The sequence below is a fragment of the Pelodiscus sinensis genome, chromosome 4 (genome assembly GCF_052426305.1).
Source record: "Pelodiscus sinensis isolate ZL-2025 chromosome 4, ASM5242630v1, whole genome shotgun sequence".
NCBI lineage: Eukaryota > Metazoa > Chordata > Testudines > Trionychidae > Pelodiscus > Pelodiscus sinensis.
The window spans coordinates 65894968-65911216 of NC_143055.1; the positions used below are offsets into that span (position 1 = coordinate 65894968).

At 43.1% G+C, this 16249-nt stretch overlaps 1 protein-coding gene across 3 annotated transcripts in view; it reads left to right on the forward strand.

Annotated features, from left to right (window-relative positions):
• ASB5 (ankyrin repeat and SOCS box containing 5) overlaps nt 1-16249 on the forward strand; it is a 63340-nt gene that overhangs the window by 32847 nt on the left and 14244 nt on the right. The window contains exon 1 of one of the 3 annotated variants that reach the window (XM_006131595.5): nt 950-1447. The exons of 1 other annotated variant lie outside the window; for it this stretch is intronic. In XM_006131595.5, the coding sequence (XP_006131657.1) occupies nt 1324-1447 (124 nt within the window). In that variant the 5' untranslated portion in view covers nt 950-1323. Of the gene's footprint in view, nt 1-949; nt 1448-10080; nt 10258-16249 lie in introns of those variants that run through there. One more of the 3 variants, XM_025188911.3, reaches the window with a different exon arrangement.

The following is a 16249-nucleotide window of genomic DNA, read 5'->3' on the forward strand; positions in this document are numbered from 1 at the left end:
CATTGTGCCCTCTGCCATGTCCTCCCCTTACTCTCTTGTGCCTGCTACTTTTAGTCTATCCATTTTTTTAAGTTCTGTTTGAGAGAAATAAAGGGAAAAAAGAGGCAAAAATGCAATTTGATATTTCTAAACTCAATTTAATTTCAAGACAGATAAAAATATCTCACTGATTGGTGGGACAGTGTCATCTACTTTAATGATCTTATGTTTCTATATTTGGTATAGAATTGTGAGATGCTAACTTGTTTGATTATTTTTATTTATGTGAATGTATGTGTAAAATGGGTATTTTGAGGGTTAACTGATTAATATTAATATTAATGCAAAGTAATAGTGTAATTTTAAAAGTGTTGATGAACAGGTTAGCTTGCACATTAATAAAACAAGACTGTGAGAAAAGTGTTTTTAAACAGCATGTCAACATATTACTACAGTAATAAGATCACTGCTCTAGTTAATCCATGCTGTCATTTTATCAGGGATTAGTTGTGCTTTTTGCCTATCCATGCAGATTTGTTTCCAGCATTACAAGCCAGGAGCCTTGTTCTTAGTTTGTTGTCCTTGTTACTATTTACCCTGTTATCAAAAACTAGTGACTTGGGACTCCTTCAGATGATTACAATCTTACTATCATATCTGGACACCACCTGCAAAGTTACCAATTACACCATTTCTGCTGCCATATGAAAGCATTTGCTTATTCAGGAAGATTTTTCTAGTTTATTTCTATCCAATATTGTGCTCTACATACACAATTAGTGTTGCATTGTTGAATAATTCTCAAGTCCTATGCAAATTCTTTATCAACTGTAGATTTATAGTAATTGAAGCTGGTCATGAGACAGTATTTATTACTGAGGGTGGGTGGGTTCACTATTTAAGGCTGTCATCTATCAGAATCGTAATTCTTTTATTAACACACTCATATTTTTTTCTATTTTTAGCTGTTTAGTATGCAAACTTCATTTAAAGCATGAACGGTGTTATGTTTTAATAATCAGCTACTTCCCTGGTCTAATAACAATAAAAAAGACTACGTTCTTTCCACTTACATCAGTAAGTAGTTAAGACTCATGCTGTATCTAAGCTGATTTTTTTCTCCATTTTAAAAATAGAAAATGCTAGAGCTATCCTTCCCTTCCCCCACTGTGCACTCACTGGATTTCAGCATTGTAGCTAGCCTTCTACAGTAAGTACAACAAGATCCTTTGTGAAAATCTGTAGGGGTAGAAAACAGTAGTTAGAAATCCATCCGTGGATGTTCCTCAGTACAGAACCTGCACTAATGGTAAACAGACTCTGCAAGAGAAAAAATAACTAATTATGATCACAAGTACTGCTATTCAGAGGAGCTGCACTAACCAGAATCTCGTAAAAAGAAGCCTAGAAAGTATAGGGGAGTGTCCTGCAAAACGAAAAGCTTGCTGGGGTATTCTGACCAGCCAAGGTTAGTATAGCAGCCATTTCACAAGCTGACAGTGCACGAAAATATATCAAGCTGACCCAGTTTTTTAGCATGCTAACTTAAACTGAATTTTCAATAATCACATTTGTAATTAAAATCATGCTTATAATAATTAGTGATAGTGTATTACACTTGCATGGGTTACTACAGAGATAATACAGCTTAATGTAATTTTTGGACTGTACGTTTTCTAATGTTGCAAACTCATCCACAGTATGTTTTCTTGTTTATCTGCCTTATTTGTAGTAAGGAAACAAAAGTCAATGTAACTAAATGCTGAGAGCTGACTGTTTACAAGTGTCTCAGAGGGGCAGTTGTGTTGTTAGTCTGTAACTTTAAAAACAAAGAGTAATCCTGATCCGAAGAAGTGGAATTCAAGGGAATAAGTAACTATATGTTAAGGGAGGCTTGAAAGTAGCTAAGGAAACTTTTCGAATAAGTACAGGCAATGTAGAACCATTATATTTTTTAGTACAGATACTGAATAGAGTACATTGATTTTAGGAATTTACCACAGATAATCTGTTCAAATGTAACAACAGACTAGACACTAACATTAAGAGAAAAATTATGAAATGAAAAACAAAATAGAATGTAGAGGTATTTAAAATTACCTGGACATAAACTGGGACATTTTGAGAAGGGATATCTTAAATAATAAGCCTGAGGATATGATGGGAATATTTTAGAAGTGTTTTGTTACATGATAGTTAAAGCAGAAATTAGAAAAATAAAACACTTATCAGAGACAGACTGGATTAACACTTTTGGAGGAATAAACATGGTAGAGTATTTTTTAAAATAGTAATCATACTCTAATTAGGATTAAAATGAGAAAAAAGGAGAATAAAAACATCAACATTTAGCAGCATTGATTTTAGAAAAAAACAGCAAATGTTTGATACAACAGTGTATGTTAAAATAATAGAGAAAAAGGACACAGAGCTAAAAGGGAAAGTTTTGAGTTACACCCTAAAGGGTACATTTGGCATAAAAAAATTAAAATATAAAACACAGTTGTGAAGTAGGGCAAAATGTAAGAATACTTAAATAGTGTTATGGTGATAACCTTCACTACTGTTGATATTGACAATTAAGATATATTCAAGAATAGAAATAGCAGCGATTATACTAAAAAGAGCTTTAATTTCTTTAAGGGCAAAAGCATAATACAATAAATAAATAATAATAATAATGTTTTTTCAAATGTGGTACATGTGTAGAAACCTGGAAAAGGGAATTCAATATAGATATTTTGGACCAGGAATATAAACTTTCAGGCTACGTCTACACTGGCATGATTTTCCGAAAATGCTTTTAACAGAAAAGTTTTCCGTTAAAAGCATTTTTGGAAAAGCACATCTAGATTGGCAGGATGCTTTTCTGCAAAAGCACTTTTTGCGGAAAAGCGTCCGTGGCCAATCTAGACGCGGTTTTTGGCAAAAAAGCCCCGATCGCCATTTTCGCGATCGGGACTTTTTTGCGGAAAACAGTACTGTGCTGTCTACACTGGCCCTTTTGCGCAAAAGTCTTTCGGAAAAAGACTTTTGCCTGAATGGGAGCAGCATAGTATTTCCGGAAAAGCACTGACGATCTTACATGAGATCGTCAGTGCTTTTCCGGAAATTCAAGTGGCCAGTGTAGACAGCTGGCAAGTTTTTCTGCAAAAGCAGATGATTTTGCGGAAAAACTTGCCAGTCTAGACACAGCCTCATAGTTCAGGCCAACTGTACTTGTCTCCCTGCCCCCCCCCCCCGCAGGATGCTCAGCCATCACCTCTCTGGAGTAAACTCATAGAACTCATAGACCTGTGTGTCTCTGCCTTTTGACTAGAGTATTTTCAGGTGTTTAGTAGTTCAATCCTCACACAAGGATTTTTTCTGTGGTAACCAGTCCATAACAGCTTTCTCTCACAACTAGCTTCTCCATCAGTAGGGCTGTCCCTCCTTTATCTAGTTTGTGGCTTTAAAGAGTCCATTAATAGATAATCAGCCAGATAATTAGGCTTCTCTCCAACCTGCTGCTTTAAAAGGATGGCTCTGGAAGTGAGTAATTTGCATTCCCTTCTTCCAAAGTATTTCCTAAAAATTCACCTCAATTGTAAGTTGTCTTCTCTGCTCCATTGTTTTTTAGAGTCCTTTGAAGCAGGTAACACGTTGTAGTTTTTACATTAGTTCTGTTTCTCCCTTAAAAAGTTACATACCATTCCATGATAATACTTAAGCATTTGCATTTTAATGCAGTGATCTCCTAAGATACTTATATGATGCTGACTGATGAGCTCAGGCCAGAGACATAGGCAAAAAGGAGACATTGACACTGCTCCTTTTTGTGCAAAAGCCTCTTGTGCAAAAATGGCTGCTAATTAATTATGCAAATGAAGTACAGCGATATTCCATGCCACGCTTCATTTGCATAAGCTTTTCTGGAAGAAGGCTACAATGTAGTTGTAGCCTAAGGGGGAATATAATAGCGGTCTATAAAATCATGACTGGTGTGGAGAAAGTGAATAAGATAAAGTTATTTACTTGTTCCCATAACGTAAGAACTAAGGGTCACCAAATTTAATAGGAAGCAGGTTTAAAACAAACAAAAGGAAGTACTTCTTCATGCAACACACTGTCAACCCATGGAATTCCTTTCCAGAGGACGTTGAAGGCCAGGGCTTTAACCAGGTTAAAAAAAAGAGCTAGATAAATTCATGGAGGATAGGTCCATCGGTGGCTATTAGCCAGGATAGGTAGGAATGATGCCCCTAGCCTCAGTTTGTCAGAAGCTGGCAATGGGAAACGGGTGAGGACACGTGATGATTACCTGTTCTGTTCATTCCTTCTCTGAGCACCTAGCATTGTTCACTGTCAGCAGACAGGATACTGGGCTAAATGGACCTTTGGTCTTACTCAGTATGGCTGTTCTTATATTCTTATCTTATGTTCAGTTATTCTGTCCCGTTAGAATACAAATGATCCAGGGATGAATAATTTTCTCCTTGAGTCCATGCATACTGCTTCTTACAGAAAACAAGCTGACTGGGTCAGTATGCACTTAGACTCTTTCTTTCATTGGCAGAGACAGAAGCACATTTAAAGTCTTTGATCTCTGATCATCATATAACCACTTGCTTTCAAATGCAGTGTTAAAGTTCTTCATTTGCATTACACAAGACTTCTTTCTCATTTGCCAAGTTAATTATATGTTTGCTATTACATTATAACAGGATGTAGATAAGTGAAAATAATGTATGTAACATTCCATTAGTTTTTACGAAGTTTAAACACCAAATATGTTCTTATACATTTAACAATCACCTTTTCTATACAGTACATATGTGGATTGGTCTCACTTTCAGCAATGCTTTTGTAAGTGTTCAGTGAGGCCTAGGGCTTTAGCATGAGCTAGCACCTGGTTTGCTAGTGTTACACTGTTTATAAATTATATAGCCTACTTATACTTTTTCTGTGCTCTCATGCTGTACTATCTTCACTAAATTTATGGACACCACTTATCTATTGATAAACCGGGATTTTTTAAAGTGTTTAACATTGGCTTAACAGTTTGGATTCAAAAGTGGAAGGTGCTCTTTTCTCTTGGTGAATTTGGATAGAGATGATGTCTTGGAAAACAACAGTGCTAGAGAGATGTCATACTAAGATAGAAGAAGTCTTAAAAGAATAACTAATCTTATGAGAAGTCAATCATTCTAGGTTATTTGATATTGTGAGATTTCCACCATTCAGTGCAGTTTTGTAAGAGTAGCACTGTAATATCAATACTTGAAATGTTGCCCTAATTTGGTCCTCATCCTGAACCCCAAACACTTCTTCTTTGGATCATCTTTAGGTAAGTTAGTGTGTGAGTCCTGGGTGGTGTTGGTGCCTTGTGATATATAGGCAGGACATAATTTTTTATGTCTGTATGTGGAATCCTCCATTCAGGTACATATAACAAAATTCATTCTGCACATGGATGATCTGTGGCATGAGTGGGACAGAGGAGTTGGAGTGAGGGAGAGGACTCAGAGTGGGGTGAGGGTCAGGGGCGGCAGGTTTGTATAATTTTTGGTGGTGCCCCATTAGCCAACCCCCAACCCGTTAACTACTCCTCAACCCCCATTAGCCACACCCGCTGACCCCCATTAACCAGGCCTCTGGAGGTAACACGCTCGAGGCAAGATGGACACATGACCAGAATAAAAGGTGTCATGTCACCCCTCTCGAAGGACTTTTCCCACTATCCTCCTACCAACAGGGATTAGTTTGGCCCCCACCAAACCCCCCTCGTGAAACTATCCTGCAATTACATTAACCCAATGTGTGTGACATTAACTGGGGGGCAGAGAGGCTGGGTTCCCTCTAAGGCTATGTCTACATTTGCGGCTTTTTGTGCAAGTACAGACGTTCTTGCACAAGAACCCACAGAGTATCCACAATGCCCGCCTGCTCTGGCGCAAGGAAATTTACAGTACGGCGTGGTAAGAGAGGGCATCTTGCACAAGAGCTATGCTCTTTTCTAACAGGTGTAAGCTCTCTTGTGCAAGAGGGCAGTGTGGACCCTCAGCAGGGATTTCTTGCGCAAGAAACCCCTATGGCTAAAATGGCCATCGGAGCTTTCTTGCGCAAGAGAGCGTCCACACTGCCATGGATGCTCTTGCGCAAAAGCACAGCTCGCCCATGGCAGTGTGGACATGTTCTTGCGCAAGACTTCTTGCATAGGAATCCTTGCTCAAGATGTTCTTGCGCAGGAAGCCGCCAGTGTAGACATAGCCTAAGAGTTTTCTCCAGAATGAATTTTGTGTTGTGCACCAGTACTGAGTTCATAGGCCTTGTTTGGATGTGCCACTGTGGCACCCAAGTTCTTAATAAATATTTTATAAACCTTTACCTTTTCTCTCTGCTGCCATGTCTCCTCCCCTTGCTCCATCAGCTCCCCTGCTGCCTGCTGCCCCCCAACTCTTCACCCTCCTCTGCTGTCCTGACTCCTGCCCTTCTCACTGCCCTAAGCCCTCCTGCGGCTTGCCACCCTCCACCAGCCCTTCTCTGCCCCGTTCCCGCTCCAGTAGCCCCACTCTGATCATGTGAGCTACCCCTCCTCATCCCCTCTTCTAACACCTCCCTCTACACATCTGCCCTGCTTCTCTCCTCTGGTGCTGGTCCCTCCTCTGCAGGTGTCTGCCCTTCTGCTTCACCCCCAGAAACCCCTGGCACTTGCACCTTCCCTTAGCTCTTCACCCTCCTCCTTCCCTTACTGCCCCTGCACCCTTTGCCCTCTTTTTCCCTGATGCCCACCCCCTCACCACCCTCTGCCTCCGTTCCCCTCATGCCCCTCTGTGCCCTCACACGACTTGCTCCATCCCCGCCTTTCTCATGCCCACCCCTTCTTTCAAGCCTTCTCCCAGCACCTCCGCCTCCCCCTCTAGCTCCCAATGCCCTTCCCCTCTCCACTTCTCTCCCAGCATCACCCTGTCCCCCCTCTCACTGACACCTCCCCTCCTGCACTTTTCCTCATTGTCTGCACTTGGCTCCTTGGCATTTGTCTCTTCTCCACGCTGTCCCTTGGTGCCTTCCACTTTCTTCCCCCTCCCCTCCGAACAAGCCCCTTCCTCTTCCCCTATTTTCCCCCTCCCCCTCCGCACAAACCCCTTCTTCCCTCTCCCCTTATCTTTCCCCCTCCCCATACCCCTCCGCACAAGCCCTTTTCTCCCCCTCCCCCTTACCTTACCTTTCCCTTCCCCTTACCTTCTGCCTTCCACTTTGCAGGGCCAGATTCTGCGCTCGGGCCCCAGAAGTCCCCAGACACTGAACCAGGAGCAAGGCTGCACGGCGCGATGCCACACCGAGCAGTTTTAAAGTCCCGGGCCATGACGTCACGCCTGGGCATCTCCCTGCTCACCTGTAAATGCTGCACATGGCAGCAGCAACTGGCAGTGCTCACTGGCAAGAGGGAGCCGGACTGAAAGCTGCGCACAGCAGGGCCAGGACAGGGACAGGGGAGATGCTTTGGGGCTGGGGTAGGAGAACACGTGGGGGGCGGGGAGGCAGCAGTGGGGGCCAAGGCTCACTTGAGGCAGGGCCGGGGGAGAGACCCAGCTCCAAATATTGGTGGACAAGGGCCCCCGGCTCTGACTATTGCTGGAGCATGGGCACCACGAGCCCATATAACTCACCGCCCATGGTGAGGGTGGGGAATCTGACTGGAGGCTGTGGATGTGGTGTTTGGGGTGCAGAAGGGGCTCCAGGCTGAAGCCAAGGAGTTTGGAGTGTGAGAGCGGACTCAGGGTAGGAGGTTGGGATGGGAATGTGAGGTCTGGCCAGGAGTTAGGGTGCAGGAAGACACTCAAGGTTGGGCTACGGGGTCTAGGATGGACCTGGAATGGTGAAGGAGGCTCGGGGCTGGAGTAGAGGTTGGGATGTGGGACACTTGCTTGCAATTCCCATTTGGTGGCTCTGTGCTGCCTCACAGTTCCCATTTGCCACAATTCCAGGGAAATGGGAGCTGCAGGGACAGAGTTTCCTGGCGCTTGGAGTGACGTGGGTCTAGCCAAGGGCGGAGGTGGAGGAGGAATGGCAGTATGCAGAGCTATCTTTTCCCTCTCCTCCACCAGGAAGGACTGACCCAGAACACAGGGATTTTGGGGCTCCAGTCTCTAACGCTCTTTTCTTAATCAGCACTGCTGCTGGGGCTGATGTAGCAATCTTCTCCCTTGCTGCCTCAGCTCCCTGCTGGGGCCAAAGGAGCATGCCTCTCCCTTCGATGTGGCAGCTCCTTGCATGGCAGCTATAAGCTCCTGCACAGGGCTTATTAGGAAGCTGCATGGCCACACAGTTTAGAGGAATCCTTAGATCAAACCAGATGATCTGGCAAACCTTTCAGGACTTAAACACTATGATGGACTATTTTTTAGATTGTAAAATCATTAAGAGAAGGGATTGCTGTTTACTATATTTGAAATGAACCTAGCACAGTGGGGCTGCAACCTGATCAAGGCCTGTAGTAATTATATCCTACAAATTATAATAATGGTAAAGCAAAGTGTTTTACATGGAAGATATATGAAAACCCAGTGCCCAAGCATTCATCAGGTTTAGGGAAGGTCAGATTCAATATTTGCTAAGTTCTGCATTGGGATACTGCATTCTTCAGATTACATACAGTTTTTGAGAAGAGGGCAAGAAACAGTAAAATTTGTAGGCTATCCCATCAAACTGAATCTCTTATGGACAAAGCACAGAAATTTGGTTTGGTCTGTATAAGAAAGTTTTATATAGAATGTCTGGAGAGTCTACATGAGGATTAAGAGGAATCTATTATATGGCCCGTACTAGGAAGGACCAGCAGGTATTAATGGGGAAGAAAGGATAGTCTTGGTGGTTAAGGCATAGAAATGGAGGTCAAGAGACCTATTCTTTTTTGGCTTTTACAGTCCTCTGTTTTGATTTTGGACAAACTAGTCAATCTCTCGATGTCTGTTTAACTATTGGTTTGGGATACATGGAGTATGGGTACTGGAGGGGGGCAGAAGGTTGGGAAAGGGAGGGGCTGGGGTGCCAGAGGCAAGCTCTAGCTGGGAGACCTTATCTGCCTGGCCCCCAGCCAGCAACCCTGCAGGTTGCTTAACCAGGTCCTCTGCCTTTGGGCCATGTTTGCTGCTGCGAACACTGGGGGATGAGGAGGGAGGAGCACTTCGTATGCTGCCTGTCCTGCAAACAGAAAGCTGCTATTGGCCAGAAACTGGCAATGGGAACTACTGGGGGGCAGGTGCTATGTGAGAAGCCTTTCGCCCCCTCACCTGCACTCTCAGCATTCACAGAAGCACATGGCCCTGCAGCAGTCAGCTTTCCTGAGTGCCAAGTGGGGGTGGGTCAGGCAAGGAGCCGGCTGAGGTTCCTTTGGGTACTACTTTATTGCCAATAATCATAATGATAATTTTTGAATCAGGCCACAGTGGCTAACTAGTTTTTTTTTTCAAGCTTTGTTATGTGAAAGAAAGGATTTTAATTCATTTCCTTAAAAAGTCAATATGCTTGGTTAATTCAAAGTTGGAAAAAATAACATTAAAAGTAGCTCAAAATTCAATATAAACATCTAATAATTAAGAATTTCTACCAGTCAGTAGTGAGCAGCAAGAAGACAGCCAGAAGAGAAAAACACAAAAACACCATCCTGTTTTTCTCACTGATGAGAACAACATTTGACTCAAGTTCACAAATTAGCAGCAATGTTATTTACTTTTAAAAGTAGTATTGAAATATAATAAAGCAGTCTGTGTGATCACTGCCTATATCCCCACTCATAAGACTATATATTTATAATGAGTTGAGAGGATACCTGTAAAATAATTTATTTTCATAAGTTCATCTCATTCTACAAGGTAAAAGATGGATAATTAAGGCTTGATTTTATAGTCCTTATTCAGGCAACGTTTCCATTGATTTCCTTTAGAATTTCACTTGTGTAGAGATTTCAGGATCAAAAATAATAGAAAGCAATTAATATTCCCAATATGTTAACTTTTTCATATAGCTATTTTAAATGGAAGGTGCTGCTTTTTAATAAGAAAATAAGTGGGTTATTATTGTCACCTAAGCTGATGCCTTCAAATTGTGTTTACCTCATAGGTTTTAGAGGTGAAAGTTCATATTACAAGAAGCTGCTGATCTCCTTCCAAACATGGCTGAGGTGTATTAAGATTGGCCCCAGCTAGTGGGGACAGGTTTTTATTTTCACACAAAAGGAAATGAGTAGAATTTATAATTACAATTGGCTGGATGTGCCATGGGGAGATGGAGATTTAGGTATTGTATGAATTTTTGTCATAATTATTTGTAGTCTTTAATAATATGAATTCTTTTTTACTTTACTGCTGTTGTGATTACAGAACAGCATAGGCTGCTGTTCCTGTAAATTATATACCAGATGTCTTGGAACTAGTGCTATTTCTAAATATAGTGAGAGGCAGTCTGTGTTTAGCATAAAACAAGACCACAACATAGAGACATGATAGATTGTTTTTGAAGAGACCCTATTTGCTAATATTGCTCTTAGATGGCATTATGAATAAGTACATTTATTAATATTCTTAACACTTTCTAGATAGCAGAAATTGCAAGACTGGAAATCATCAGAAAACAAAGAGATAAATAAGTTAGAATGTTGCTTTTTATAGCCATCTTTGGATATTTTATTTGGAAAGCTCCATTTTGCTGAGTTGACCGTGATTTGGAGTCTGTTTCTGTTCCCATTGTACTTAAAGACAAACTCCTATTGATTTCAATGGAAGCAGAAGCAAATCCTTGGACAGTGGTAGAATTTTCCTAAACTTCATTTGCATAGAATATTTCTGTAGTAATTTTAATATCTGTATGCTGTTTATAATAATGGAAGCAATCATATAACTAAGCCCTCTATATTTAATGGCTTTAGCAGAAGCAATCAGCTGCTGGATTTCACTGATCTTGTGGGCAGCAACTGAAGGAGGGGCTAAGTACAAAATAGAACTTGGAATGCAATCTAGTATCATTTGATTCTCACATGTCACTGCAGTAATGACATTAGCAGGCAGTTTCCTGAGCAATTCAAAGAGTGCACGTGTGAAGGAGGCAGGCAAGGGAAGCAAAGATGGGAGTAAACATGGATTGCAGAAAGAAACTCTGCCTGCATATCCCTCCTTTTTTGTATCTAGCTGTATCTAAAATGTCCATAGCACCAGCATTCAGAAATCTCTTAGAAGACTTTTTGTATGTTTCTGTGCTTTGTGTAATGTACCATTTTATCTGATTGTTTTCTACAATACGGCAGTATTTTTTTTCTTTCATCTTAAACTGGCAATGGAATAGGCTACCAAAAGAGAATAGAGATTTTTTTTCAGTGGAGATATAAGGTCACTTTTGAAAGCAGGCTCTCAATGTGAGCGCCTAATTTTTCTTGTAGACTCATTTGCAGATACAAGAAGATAACTTTTACTCACTACCTGTTTTGTGGGCATAGACATTGTTTTAGATCTTCATTCACTTTTCAGGTTTTCAAAAGTGATGGCAATATTGTGTAGCCTATTTTAAATATCATACAAAGGCTTGATTTGAAGGGGTGAATGCCCAGCACTTTCTGAAAATCAGAAATCTTCAAAGAGTTCCCAGTTGGTTACCGTAAAGTTATATCACCTACAATCACTAGTAACCTTTTTTTAACTCTTGACTATTATCACTAAAACTAAGAATTGCAAAATGTGCTTAACCTTAATCAAATAATATATAGAAAGGACACATAATACCAATTATAGCAAATAATCCAAAATGAAAAACAGGATATGGCTATCTTAATAGGAAGATTCAGAGGGGTAGCCGAGTTAGTCTGCAACAGGAAAAACTTAAAAAACAACCAATGGTCTAGTAGCACTTTAAAAACTAACAAAACATGTAGATGGTATCATGAGCTTTCTTGGGCACAACCCACTTCCTTCAGATGACCAAAGTGTTGGAAGTCCAGATCCAAGAAGAAAGAAAGCAAGCAAGCAAGAAAGCAAGCAAGAAAGAAAGAAAGGCTATAGACTGCAGGCTTCTTTCGAAAGAGGCTCTCTCGAAAGCATCTTTTGAAAGAGCCTCTTTCGAAAGATCGCGTCTAGACTGCAGGCGGATCTTTCGAAAGAGAAATCCGCTTTTTCGAAAGAGAGCACCCAGCGAGTCTGGATGCTCTCTTTCGAAGACGGCCTCTTTACATTGAAGAACGCCTTCCTTCGAAAGAGGAACTTTCGAAGGAAGGCGTTCTTCCTCGTGAAACGAGGTTTACCGCCATTGAAAGAAAAGCCGCGTTCTTTCGAAATAATTTCGAAAGAACGCGGCTTGAGTCTGGACGCAGGGGAAGTTTTTTCGGGAAAAGTCTACTTTTCCCGAAAAAACCCCTGAGTCTGGACACGGCGAAAGAAAGAAAGAAAGAAAGAAAGAAAGAAAGAAAGAAAGAAAGAAAGAAAGAAAGAAAGAAAGAAAGAAAGAAAGAAAGAAAGAAAGAAAGAAAGAAAGAAGCTCAAACCTGTGGTCCATGGATAAGACACTATCTCAGAGAGTGGCCAGCACCACATCAAAAAAAAGTTCAAGAAGCTCCACAGTAGGTGAATGTTAAATAGAGGATTCTCTTCCTAATCTGTGGGTACGACTATAATTGAACACTCTTTCAAAAGAGGGATTCAAATGAAGACATTCGAAATTGCAAATGAAGCCAGGATTTAAATATCCTGCGCTTAATTTGCATAGTCACGTTATGGTGCTATTTCGAAATAACAGACACTGTTAAAATGCGGTTATTTTGAGAGAAAACGCTTCTCTCAACATAACCCTTATTCCTCATACAGGGTATGTCTACACTACAGCATTATTTTGAAATATCTTATTTCAAAATAGTTATTTCGAAATAGTTATTTCTAAATAACAAGTCTAGACACAAAATGCAATTTGAAATAGCATTTTGATATTTCAAAATAGCGCATCCACACTGATTGGATGCTGAATCACATTTAAGGCCAGCTGGAACCGGTTCTGGCAGGTCATCAGGTCAGGAGTTACCTTGTGTGGCTGCTGCCTGAGGCTATCTGAAGCCTGTGCTTAAAGGGCCCTCCCGGACATCCAGTTCTCAGGTTTCCCTGCTTGCTTGCCAACCTCGCTGAGGGAGAGCAAAGCATTTTTTTCTCTGTGTGCTCTGGTTGCCCTCACTCAGGGCACCACAGCACTCTGCAGCATGGAGCCGGAGCCGCCCCTGGGCGCTCTGGTGCTTCTCCTGGACGTGTTGCTGTGAGCCTGGCAGCACATTCTGCAGGCAGTAACAGTCTCCCTGGTGTGCCCCACTGGGGGCTTGTGCCTCATTCCTCCCTCACGCCCTTCCACTTACCCCTCCCTAATCCCCCTTCCTGCTGTACAATAAAAGACACATGTGTTCATTACAACAAAGTCTCATTATTGAACAAAATGGGTGTGGGGGAAGAGAATGAAACTGAGGTGAGATTGGGAAAAGAAAGTGGGAGAGGGGAGGAGGGAGGGTTGGAGAGTGAAGGGGGAACCTCGGAGGAGGGAGCTGGCGGGGGGGCAAGGAGAGGAAGGGGGAGGAGAAACTCAGGGCTCAGGGTTGGGGGTCTCGCCAGCACAACTGTCTCCCAGCACTGTGGATGTGGGGGCCTCAGCATCCTCAGTGGGGTGGAGAGAAAGAAGCAGGAGGGGGAGAAGGAGTGGGATGAAGAGCGGTAGCTGGGGAGCCAGCAGGGGCTGGAGCAACAGGAGGCTGCAAGCTTTGCACCAGGGTCTGCAGGTGCTCACAGATGGCATGGCCCTGGGCAAGCTGTTCCTGCTGGAGCTGCAGGTATCCTGCTGGTAACCCTCCATTGCACGGGTGGGCCTGCGGAGTCCTCAGGTGCGGGAGGATGTCCTGGGTGGTGTGGTGTGCCCTGCACTCAGAGCTGGTGAAGCTGTGGAGAAAAAAGAGAAGTGGTTAGTTATCCCTGGGGACACAGTGGGTGAAACCCAGCCCCCCCTTTGCAAGGCAGGGACGATGTGCTTGCACAGAGGCCATGTTTGGAATGTCCTGCTATCCCCGGGAGTGGGAGCTGCCCCACGACTGCACCCATGCCTCAGTGCTGTATATAGTGTGTGGGGGGAGATGTCCCCTGCCTCTGTGTAGAGGGGGCTTGTGGATGGAGGGCATCCTGCTGTGTCCCATCCTGGGGACAGGAGCATGTCATGTCTCTTCATGCAGCCAGCTGGAGCCACGTGCCCAGGGGTGGAACAGCACGTACTTGCACATGCACAGGTTGCTGCGTGATCCGTGGTCAGCAAAGCCCACCTGCACACTCCCTGGTCTCCCTTTCTCCCCTCCATAAGGGGACAATGATGGCACTCACGTTGTTGCCTCCCCGGATGACACTGGCGACAGGTCCACTGGGATGGCTCAGGGGTCCTAGCTGCACAGCATGCTCCCTCCAGGCTCCTGTGGCTCCTGGCCCTCCTCCTCCTCCTCTGTGCCCTGGTCAGGGTCCTCTGCCCCTGGGTCGATGACCACCTGGGGGGCACAGACTGTTCCCTCCCCAGGATGCAGTCCAGAGCATCAAAATAGGGCAGCTCTCTGGGTCTGCCCCTGGTTGGGAGCTGCCCCCTGTGGCCCTGGCATAGGCCTGCCACAACTCCTTATTTTTCATCCAAACCTGCTCTTGGGTTCAGATGTGGCCTTTGGTGGCCAGGCTGGCAGCCATCCTGCTGTAGATGACCATGTTCCTCTGTCTAGTGTGAGATCATGGATGTTGGAGGCATCCCCCCAAACCTCAATGATCTTCGCACTGGACCAGGAATGTGCCCACCTTCTCCAGCCTCTGGCAGGCTCCTGGGAGCTGGGGGACTGGGCCCAGGGAGCAGTGGAGGGCTGGCTGGCACTGGCTGCCTGGCTCATGCTGGGGCCACTGGGTCAGGGGCAGTGAATACTGGCTCTGGGCTGGCAGACCTGGAGCTGGCACAGACACTATAGCCAGACTCTACCCCTTTAAGGGCTCCGGGGAGGGGAGGAGGAGAGGAGTTTTCCTGGCTGGGGCCAGAGTGGCCAGAAGGGCACCCTGGGAAGGGCTGGAGGCCCCCTATTTCGAAATAGCCCCTATTCCACGTCTACACAGCACTTATTTCAAAATAGCAATTTCGAAATAGGCGCTATTCCTCATGGAATGAGGTTTACCAAGTTTGAAATAAGCCCTCCACTATTTTGAATTAATTTTGAAATAGCAGTTGGCTTGTGTAGACACTAGTACAGTTATTTTGAAATAACAGCTGTTATTTCAAAATAACTTTGCTGTGTAGACATAACCACAATGAGGTTTATCAGTTATTTCAAAAGAAGGGTTTTCTCTCGAAATAATTGTGTCTTAACAGCGGCTATTATTTTGAAATAGCGCTATTTTGAAATAGTGCCATAACGCAAATATGCAAATGAAGTGCAGGATATTTAAATCCCGTCTTCATTTGCAATTTCGAATGTCTTCATTTGCATCCCTCTCTCGAAAGAGGGTGCAAGTGTAGAAATAGCCTCTGAATTCAAGACACACTAAAGATCTGATGCATGAAGTTTTGTCAAATTTTGTTTTTTAGTATTTATTAATATAATTCAGTATTCTTGCTATCCATTTAAAAGTCCAATTTCTTTTTTAATCTAGCTGAGTTCTTGGTCTCAGTAATACCATGTGGCAGAGGGTTCCACAGTCTAATCATGTGTGGGATGAAAAATATTTCATTTTATCAGTTTTGAACTATTCACACTTCATTCAATCAATGTCCTTTTGCTCTCTTGAGAGGAAAACAGAAACTCTACATCTGCCTTCTCTACCACTCGCTTCATATGCTTCTATTATGTCCCCGCTTATTCATCTTTTTAAAGCAAGCAATCTCAGTCTTTCCAATCTCACTTCCTATGAGTGTTTTCCAGGGCTGTAATCATTTTATTACACATCACATTGCCCTTGAAGCTGCAATATCATTTCGAGAGGATGGTAAGTATTGCAGACAGTATTCCAGATGAGGCCATACTATTTATTTATATAATGACATTATATTTTTCATATTCGTCTCCACTCCATTACTTATGTATCCTACTACTTTTGTTGCCTTATTTTTTCCACAACTGCACACTGAGACTAAGATCATGTCTATACAATGGACCTCACAGTAGTACAGCTATATCACTGCAGCTACGCTTCTGTAAGGTCTCCTTTGTAGCCACTCTATGCCAGCAGAAGAGAGCTCTTTCCACTGGAATAATTAAACCACTCTC